The 10,219-nt window shown below is 33.7% G+C and overlaps 2 protein-coding genes and 1 long non-coding RNA gene across 5 annotated transcripts in view; 1 reads left to right on the top strand and 2 right to left on the bottom strand.

Moving 5' to 3' along the window:
- The window catches only part of LOC123012163, a 61,730-nt gene extending 58,736 nt beyond the window's left edge, over positions 1-2,994 (bottom strand). For both annotated transcript variants that reach the window (XR_006413189.1, XR_006413190.1), the window contains exons 1-2: positions 2,856-2,994; positions 2,570-2,674 (exon numbers count right to left, since the gene is read on the bottom strand). This is a non-coding gene — a long non-coding RNA (uncharacterized LOC123012163). The remainder of the gene's footprint in view (positions 1-2,569; positions 2,675-2,855) is intronic.
- LOC123012157 overlaps positions 1-3,832 on the top strand; it is a 20,873-nt gene extending 17,041 nt beyond the window's left edge. The window contains exons 10-15 of the mRNA XM_044409982.1: positions 1,198-1,336; positions 1,390-1,595; positions 1,648-1,795; positions 1,843-2,042; positions 2,572-2,767; positions 3,048-3,832. Coding sequence (XP_044265917.1) covers positions 1,198-1,336; positions 1,390-1,595; positions 1,648-1,795; positions 1,843-2,042; positions 2,572-2,767; positions 3,048-3,774 — 1,616 coding nt within the window. The 3' untranslated portion in view covers positions 3,775-3,832. The remainder of the gene's footprint in view (positions 1-1,197; positions 1,337-1,389; positions 1,596-1,647; positions 1,796-1,842; positions 2,043-2,571; positions 2,768-3,047) is intronic.
- LOC123012160 (transcription factor CP2-like protein 1) overlaps positions 3,826-10,219 on the bottom strand; it is a 26,844-nt gene continuing 20,450 nt past the window's right edge. For both annotated transcript variants that reach the window (XM_044409989.1, XM_044409988.1), the window contains exons 8-10: positions 7,672-7,798; positions 4,655-4,854; positions 3,826-4,581 (exon numbers count right to left, since the gene is read on the bottom strand). In XM_044409989.1, coding sequence (XP_044265924.1) covers positions 4,293-4,581; positions 4,655-4,854; positions 7,672-7,798 — 616 coding nt within the window. In that variant the 3' untranslated portion in view covers positions 3,826-4,292. The remainder of the gene's footprint in view (positions 4,582-4,654; positions 4,855-7,671; positions 7,799-10,219) is intronic.

Here is a 10,219-nt window from a genome sequence, read left to right as displayed (position 1 = left end):
CATTATTCAAAGAGATATAAACTTAATTTAATTAGATACCTAAGATGTGGCCCAAAGAAAATTACAATTGATGATTTCTTTTTAAATTAGTAAAAACTAATTAAGTATCGAGAGATCAAGATAATTTGTCCTTGTATCCGAAAACGTATGTCTGTGAAACGTCAAATAAAATGACTAGTGGAAAGGTAAAATCCCATGATCTAAAAGATAACTAAATTTATGATTTACCTTCAAAAAAGAACGGTCTTATTATTATACGTCGGCGACTAATTCCAGCCCATTTTGCCGTTTTAGACTTGTCATTTTATTTGAAGTTTCACGTGCAGTTAATTCAAAAACAGACATACGTACAGTTGCGGAATTAAAAATTCGGACAGTACCTATTTTTCTGTCACTTTAAAAAGTTCACTGTAAACTACCTTTTACTGTCATCATGATTGACATTTGACAATTAAATTTATTTTTATTTGTTGTTAAATTTGTTAATTAAACAATTTGTCTTAGGAAATTTATTAAGATCTGCTGCCTACCCGTTATTATGCCACAAATCACTATTTTTGAAAGTAATAAGTCAAAATGACATAAATATGATAAGAGTAAAAAATGAGGTTATTAATATAAAGGTTGTTTTAGAGTTTACATTATGAAAATGACAGTACTGACTGAAATTTTAATTCCGAACTGTACGTTTTCGAATCCAAAAATTATTACAAATTATTTTGATCTCTCAGTATATGAATGATTTGTATTAATAAGTATGATTTAAAAAGAATTCTAATGTTTTTATTTAAAAAACTTTAGGTCATACGGTTTTTATATTAAAATTTAAATATAAAAAATTGAAGCTTTTGGTGGCAAGTTTGGAGGAGGCCCTCCCCTGAATCCACCCTTGGGATGAACACATAAATGGAATGACCCACGATATATCCACCGAATGTTAAAAACCGACTAGCACGAAACACGTAATTAATCCATAAAAAAACTTTAAACACTTCGTTTGGTCAACCTGACCTAAAATTATTTAGGAATGAAGAGAAATGTTACAATAACATGAAACTAAATAAAAAATTTAATGCTTACCTGAAATCCTGAAAAGTCAATACTGACTGTTAGGGAAAAACATAAGCAAGATTATCCACTTAACGATAATTTAAAAAATTCAGGAAATTAGTTTGTTTTTATTTTATGAAATTTCAGAATGCTTTTGGCGCGTCCGGAGCGCCCAAAGACTGGACCACAAAGTCGTCCGAGATTCCCTATCTGTAAAATCAATCGTGGAATGCCAACTCGAATGTTTAAGATCAGCCCGTTTCACTTGTCGAGCTTTCAGCTACAGGTATGTACCCACCCCAAATCAGAAAAATACAAATTCATCCACTTTCATTCTAGGTACGGATCTCCAATCATCGGTGGCCCCATCGACAACTGTCTTTTAACTGACTGGCCATATTACGAAATGGACCCCCATCTCCATTTTGTCCCAGAACCCGGATTTGAAATCTACGAAAGAGGGAGTTTTGGGCATGGATGCGAGCCGCACCATTTCGGGATTAGAGGACGACCTTGGAAAAATCCAGAGATGCGGAGAGATCAATGTAAATAAATTTCAAATTCGGGAGAAAAATTAATACTTTTATTTTATTTAAGTGTGTTATATTGGATACGGGTCTCCGGCAAAACTGTTACCACAAGCTTGTAGAAAGGAAATCCAGGTTGCGACTGAGGAGGAATGCAAGGCTGAGTGTTCGAAATATAGGGACAAGACGCTTTTCCACTGCATGTCATTAAGTTTTAGGTAAGTGTTGCAATTGTTTTGATCAAAATTCAAGCAAAAATTTGTAGCACCAGGAGTTCAAAGTGGGAACCAAATTGCAGATTATCAGATATTTTGCAAAGAGATTTATTGCCCAATGTTGACTATATTCCCGATCCCGACTTTTGGCTTTTTGCTTGGGATAATTATAATCCCGAATGTACAGCAATTGCCCATAAGCCCAGCCATAATCACATAGGGCATAAAGAAGACCGCATCGATTATGATGGTAATAATCTTGTTATAAAAATTAAAATAGTATATTAAAGAACAAGTTTTCTATGGGATGAGTGCGCCAATGCCATTTAAAACGAGTATTTTATGCTATTTTTTCTAATTTGCGCCCCCTTTTTTCTTATTTTAATTAAAAAAATATATTTTTGTCGTCTAGAGAATTTTGTATTAGTTGATATCGGTTGGTAACACTCGGCGCCCACCTGATTTTTTGAATCATTTCTGCCGTCTGCCATTAAAAATAAAATTTACAAATTATTAGTTATCAGTGTTACAACATATAATAATAAATAAAATATGAGCCAACAGAATTTAGTTTGCACTCCGCCCGAAATTCGAGAAATTGACGAAGCAACAACGCAAAATTTGTTACCTGACAAGTCAGAAGCGGCATACAAAAACTAAATAACCCTAAATTCTCTAAAGTACAGTGTGCTTTTATCATAAACGACTCCTACTGAGAGACGTTAATAAACGTATTATAAACGCAAATTAGAAAAAATCTATTATAGACATACTTACAGATCTTTCTAATGCTATTGGAACCTGGAGAGTCTATAGCGTGAGTGGGTGGCCTTGCCGTCGAGGAAGCCTTTGTAGGGAAAACCGCGAAGCAGGTTTTTGGTTCTGTGAATTAGAAGGAGGAGATGCTAACACCTGGGACTATTGTTGCCGACCTGACCATCAGTGTGGGTTCTCACACGGTTTTGAATACCAATGGTAAAAATAATTTCAAAGAAATTTGCAACAAAGTATAGTAGGCGGCGATTTTGTTGTATATTATAAAAATGTGAAAAATACCACTTACCCGATAAGAAAAGACGCTAATTCAACTCAAAACCTTTCAGTAGTTGTAGTTTCTGCCGTTTTCACACATTTTGAAAGTACTTAATTTGATTTTCAAAAAACATTTATCTTACGGCGTCTGTCAATGTGAACCAATGTCGCCAACCATAAAAAAATAAAATCACTACATTACATTAAAATAAATTTAAATTAGGTGCTACGTGGGCCCCTCGCGCACCCAATGGCGCAAATGCAGCGACCGCTATTACCCCTACGTCCACAACCTCATCGACCGCTTTGACCGCCCTACGGCGTCAGCCCCCTGGACCCCCAATAATTACCTTCCCGACAACCGTCCGCCACTTGGAAGTCGCCCAGATCGCCCCCCGGCGCCCCCTACACGACCACCTCCACGTCCTAGTCTAGACGAATACGAAATGCAGTTCGAGAGCCAGTTTTTGGATCCTCCGAAACCTGGCGGTTTTGGACAACCGCGACACTGGCCCCTATCTTATTTGCACAAGGAGATGCCCCCCAACAGTACCGACTCAGACTCTAGGCTTATGAAAGCCGTCCAAGGCCGCGAAAACAACCCCAAATATGCAGCCATTCAGAATTTGATCGATATAATAAAGTCCAATGATCTCAAGAATATCCAGTACCAAATAACCAACGAATCGAATAAACATGATGATATTTTGTTCGTAAAGATTCCACTGCCGACTAATTTTACTCAAGAGACGCGGAAAAGCGAGAAAATGGTGAATGAGACGAGTGCAATTTCAGGTCCTATTGATTTGGGAAATGAAGGGAAAAATACCACGAAAAGATCTCAAAAGGCACTGCCGGTACAAGAGAGACCTGTACCAGTTTACAGAAGAGGGTATATAACGAGGACTAACGTTACTAATCATAGACCCAGAATTAGTAGAACACTGTAACTGTAGGATATTTTGTAAATGCAATTTTTATATCAATAAAGACATTTTTCGTAAATGCTTAAAACTGGCTATATTTCTTTATGGCACTCTGATTACACTCTGTTGCAGAATATATCAAGGCACATTATGGATTTAAAAATAAACTTATTTCATGCTTATTACCCACCCTACTATACACACAAGAAAGTTAGAACCAGAGCTAAAAATTATCGATATAATTTGTACATCAAAAAATATTAATTCATTCTCGTTTCTAACAATGCATAATACGTATCAAATATCATCTAACAATTAACAAAATAAGCTTTAAAAATAAGAGTAAGCAACATCAATTAAAATATAAATAAAACTAAACATAATAAAATCTCAAATACATACTTAAAACACTTGTTGCACACTTTAGTTAAACCTGAGATAACACTATTTTCATGCAATATGACCTAAATTATTTAAGGCATACAAATAAGACACTGAGTATGATTGAGAATCACACATATAGAGGCACACCACTTTGTCTCTTATTTCACAGTACGTTTTAAAAGAAAAACAAAATTACCATTTTCTTGTAAAATTTCAACCGAAAACATAGTTTCTTCTTTAATATGACGAATAACATCATTATTTAATTGCACATGAATTGAATGTGGCCCTTCTAAATAAATATCCCGTACCTGATCTTGGGAAATTCCCATTAACTCTGACAACTTCTCCAGCAACTCCACGTTGCTGTGACTCGATAAGAATACAGCATTGAAAATTGAAGTGTTTTGACGGCAAACGTAAATTTTCAATTTCGGTGCTATGGTTCTGAAATTAGAAATCACATAGTTATAATTTCATGATTTCCACACAGCTGACTGGCTATTAAAAAAAAACTCACTTTAAATGAATTGCGTTATAAAACCGAATTCCATCAGCTTGTCCACAAATCTGAATAAGGTCGTCCCTGGACATGCGTAACATGTCAGCTCCTGAGAAGTTTGCAAAAGTTTCGAGATACTTGCCGAAACGATTACTCACTAACCAAGCCGTGGTTTCTTCTGGAGTCGAGTGCGACGACAAATGATTATTTGAAGTAGTCTAAAAAAAATAAAATCTCACTCACTCTCTACTCTATTTTTGCAATTCAATTATTTACAAAAATACGTCCAAGCTAATTGCAAAATTATTTATTCAATTGTAATTTTATAATACTTAAAAAATATAATCCTTTTTACCAAGGTCACTGAATTAACTTCATTTTATAAATTAAATGAAAACTGCATTACAGTAATGGCCCAAAAATTTGAAATACAAAAATACGGAACAAATGAGAATCAGTACTATGACATTTGAAAATAAGCGCCACAATAAGAGATTTCTTTCAAAATAAAGCAATTTGAGGTATTTTTAATTAAATTTTTCTCGATTTTAATAGAGAATTAATTCGACATAAATGTATTTTATAAAAATACTTGCTTTAGTCCGAATTTTAGGCTAAACTAAAGCTATTTGTGGAAGAAGCATATGTGTTCTTCCTAATGTTAATGTCTGATCGTTCATACAGGAGAAACAACTCTATTGACCATTTGAATTATTATTGAACAAAAAAGAAAAACGATTTAAGTGATAGTTACAAAAGTTTTAAATTCCACTTTTCTCGAAAACTGCAAAAATTGACTCTAATTGTTTTTCTCCTGAACCCTTCGTTTCTATTCAAAGTGGCCTGTGACACTGAAGTTAGGTTGGCAACACTCCCTATCAAATTAAAATGTCACACTATTCTTTTCTGAGAGACAGCCGCTAGCATAGCCTTCATTTGAAACAATCTACAGTCAACAACAATTCGGTGTTACCAAATTAATTTTTAAATGATTTTATTGTGGTGTTCGTGCAAAATGTCACATGTAGCAAAATGCAGTTTTGGAGTTCTTTCTTATCTAAATGAAATAATGTCTCAACATCCATCTAACCGCCAAATTGGTTCTGTCCAATGGATGCAGATTTATTTTCTAAATTTCTTTTAAGTCTTTCAACTTTTTGATATAATAATACCGTGCGATCAAAAAAAAAATAAAAATTAGAGTAGACATCGATTAAATTCTACAGTTGGCTGGGAATCTGGGCTGGAAATTTTCCACACAAACTGAAAGTGAAAATGACCATCAACCATTTTCCTCTTGTACAGCAATAAAAAATTTCTGTTCTAAGGTGAACATTATTTCACTCAAAAAGAAAAAAATGCAAACTTGTCAAAGTTGACATTTCATGTCAAAAATCAGGATTGCCATCTGAAGGACTTTAATCACCGCCTACTGTATTTTGTACTATTTTTTTTGATTGCAGGGTACTACTAGATTTGTCAACTAGAAATTACCACCTAGGATTTGAATTTTTAGGAATGCCTAGGGTTGGTTACCCCTTGTTGTTGACGATTGACGTTCTCTGTCAACCTGCTGTCAACTATCAATTGAGTTATCTTATCTACAGGGTGTGTATACAGCCTTGAGGTTGAAATTTAAATGAGATGATATTCACGGTAGAAGAAAACTAATACGCTCATTATTCCTCGTGAATCACCCTGTATAAAACAAAAATTCACGATGTGAAAAGAAATTTTTGATTTTACACTATTTGTTTGAGAACTGCTGCTTCGGCTGCAAAAAGTTTGTCTATTAAGCAAACCTAGAAATTTAAAACCTGTGTCTATCGAAGATAAAATGTCACAATGGTAAATAAGAAATGTCAAAATAATTTTTTATGTAAACTGTAACAGCAAATCGTGGTGAATGATTTGTATAAATAGACACCAACTACATCTTATTTTAGGGTGTCTTAAGACGTTTCATATGGAAATTCAATTTGTTTAGATCAATATTTTAATTTTTATAAAATAATTTTTTGACATCTAGCTGACATACAAACTGCCAAGCGACATACGTCCTCAACTAGTACGCCTACTTGATAGAAAGACTTTTTGATCGCACTGTATCATTACCTTGTGTTTCACCGTAAATCATAATCACGACAACCAATTTATTATTTTAATATTTTTTGCCATACTTGTTCATAAATTTTGGAGAAAAATTAAGAAAAACGAATCGAACCTATTGGAAACCAGAATTTTGATAAAAACTAAAGTAAAAGCAAATGAAATGATGACAGTGTCAAATCTATGAAGTGACTTTTCTCTTTCATTGTCATGGATACGATTTTTTAATTTGTTGCAACAATACAATTTTATCTGAACAAGGAAATAATTTCAGTGACCCTCAAACCGTGTACCAATATTTTGGAGTTAAATAATATTTTTGATAATCACAATTGTGTGAGTTTTTTTTCTCGGTTACAGTATTTCTGTACTCTTCTATTACTAGGTCAATTTTCAACTCCAAGACTGTAAACACTGTATACAAGCTGACATTTGACAATTTTTGACACTAGTTACAATATCTTTTGTTTGTCACTATAAACCAACCTAACCAAATTTATGGCAATCTAATCACGAATATCCCTAAATCCGAGGGAGTAATTTCTTGTTGATACGATAATAATGATGAAAGTCACTTTGTATAATTTTTTTGTTGAAAAATTAACCGTTCATAAAACTAGAAGTCAATGAGAATGAATGATTTCATTCAAAAGAACAAATACCAATATGTTATTTAAAGCAAACTACAAAAAAAAGGTTTGAAAAAAATTGCGCAAATATTGCTTGATGCAAATTTTCCGGTCAGTTATCTCATTCAACAGTGTGAAACTGTCATTATTTTATGTCATGGTCATAGTAAAAACGCTTCTAAAAATACTTATCACGTTCCAAAAATACCACAATGATCCGTGTTATCAGTCCCGCGGTATGCTAATTATATCATCGTCGATATAACGGTATCCATTTCTAAACAATATTATCCTTACATTATTAGACTCGGTGATTTTCCTGTCGGTGTTATCCAGGGGCGGTGCAACTCCTACATTTGTCTTCCCTTGCGCACTAGTCTCAACACTCGCTTCCTTCTTGCTCAATCCATGATGATGACTCCCACTGTAACAAAACCCCGATTATAACAACAAGCAATTGTTACATTAACAAGTCAAGGTCGCGAACTATTCAATTGAATTAACTAACGCGATTTATTTTTAGATTGTTTTCATTTTTGAACCTACAGATGAATGGTTCTTAGATGGTGTTTGATTTTGGCCGTTTTTCTCTTCATAATGGTCCTCAAATCGGGTGTTTGTAGCCTCTGCAAGTTCATCTTGTGCCTATTCCCACGCACCCTAGACCTATAGCGCATCCGCTGGCCTATAAGTCTCGCATCGGCCAATAAATGGTTCGTAAATGTGTGAAAAAACTGCGCCTGGACGACATAATCACTTTCGGTGATCGTAATCGTGTGCACCAGGAGGTAAACAGTCATTTTTTCGGTTTCAGATCAGCGCTAGTGAACTCCTTCCGTGACAAAAGCACAGACCCTTCAATACGTAATCTTTTCTTTTTGCAGCCCTGACTACTAGGCGAAAATTTCTGTCATCTAACGTAGAGGTGATGCAAGACCATGAAGACGTCGACGACGATTTCATAAACTCGGGCTTTGATTTTTTTTTCAACCATTCCTGATTGCATCGAGCGGTTGAATTGCGCGCAAAATCAACCATAAGTTTCGCAAATACAACACTGATGGGAGTAATAACGCGAACTGTTTTTGGTCTTTTATTCAACAGAAACGTATGTTGTTTTCCATCGAACTAACGATAAATCATCATCAAGACACCAGAAATACGCGAGCAAACACCACCACTGACGTTTTAAAACTTATTTTGCTTAATTCGATTATGTATTTGCACACATGTGCATTCCACAATCGACGGGAAAGGTCTGGTTTGAGGCGACTTTGATGCTAGATATGGCTCGGAACTGGATGGAACCGGTTGAGCCAGGAACGAGCGGTTTAATTCGGTGCGGAGCCAAGTTTTGAGCACGTACGACGATGACTACCGATAACATTCGATTTCAAACACCTTGGAATTTGTTTTAATAACACCCCGTGTGCGATTTTTCATTCCAGACACCGGAACTAACCCGGATTCAGCGGAAACACAATGCAGGTACCTTCATTATCGATCGGTCGTCACGTGATCGTTTATGAATTTTTCAGCGACTTTCAATTTGCTTCCTTACATACATTTATCTTTATTTTTTATAATTAAAGTGCAAGAAAGATTACAATTTCTTTTCACGTAGTAGAAAAAAATTAATACGAGTATTATTAATTATTAGTTCAAATCATTGTCAAAAACTCTGTAAATGTTTAAAAATTACAAAGCCGGAAAATTTTTATCGTAGAGCTAAAAAGAAATTATTCGTTTAATTTTTTTTTTGTAAAGAATTACCTTAGTATTACAATGCAGAAAATACACATTTGCATATTGAGAAATGTATGTAAAGTCGTATTTTAATTTTAATTTTTAACAATTTGTAAGGTATCAAATAAGTGTACGTAATCAAAATAAACGCTTCTTATATTCTGAGTCCAACCTTAAAAAATTTAAGACATGAGAGTAATAATAAAGATAAAATGCTTTTTTCAATTGCGTAGATCGAGGATTAAAGTTCTTGGTCGAGTTTGGATTGGTTCTGAACCGATCTCGAACTTTTAGATTGTACAGTTGGAGACAAAATATTTTGGTCGTCAATGCCAGTTGAGTGACATTAAATTGTAAAGCATGCTTTAGGTCTGTTAACGTTATTTTTAGCTACTGTCAATCATAGTTGACAAGTTGTACGTATTTTTGATAGAAAGATATAATAGCTGCTGTGAAAAGCATAGGCATCAAATTCGAATTTAAAATCTGTGATTTCAATAATTTTCCAAAATCATACTAGGTCGTGGCGTTGCAATGAAAATGGTGTTATTTGTTTTCTTTATGTCACATTTTTTAACACTAGTGATAAAATAATGTCATATTTTATAACTAGTGATAAAATTACATGACCCCCTTTAAGCGAGGCTAAGTTGCCATTTATTTTGCAGTGTGAAGTTAATTAGATGAAAATTTTGAGTTTTGATTGAAAAATTTAACAAACAATTAGTTCTTAAAACAATTATGCGTTAATTATGACATTGACGAAAAAACAAATCATTATTAACTTAAAAAAAATTTAACTGTTTTTGCATTGACAAACTATAAGTAAATCGCGAATTAAAATTTAATTGCGATTAACACGTTCTGTTAACCGGCCCTAAGTTTTCTATTAGTTTTGTAATTGTCATTGAAAACAATTCAAAATTATTTATTTTATTTATTTAATTTAAAAAAAAACGCAAAATTATTTGAAATTTTTTAGTTCTGCTACAAAATTTATTTTTTGATAATTGTAATACTTTTAAATTAAATGAAAATGTTTAATTTTTTAAATAAACAATTTAACAAAAATCATTTCTTAAAGAAAATTATGCATTAA

This window comes from Tribolium madens, unplaced genomic scaffold (genome assembly GCF_015345945.1).
Source record: "Tribolium madens isolate multiple individuals breed KSU strain unplaced genomic scaffold, Tmad_KSU_1.1 Scaffold_91;HRSCAF=231;Tcas5.2_LG7, whole genome shotgun sequence".
In the NCBI taxonomy this organism is placed as follows: domain Eukaryota; kingdom Metazoa; phylum Arthropoda; class Insecta; order Coleoptera; family Tenebrionidae; genus Tribolium; species Tribolium madens.
This window is presented reverse-complemented; position numbering and strand designations above follow the sequence as displayed.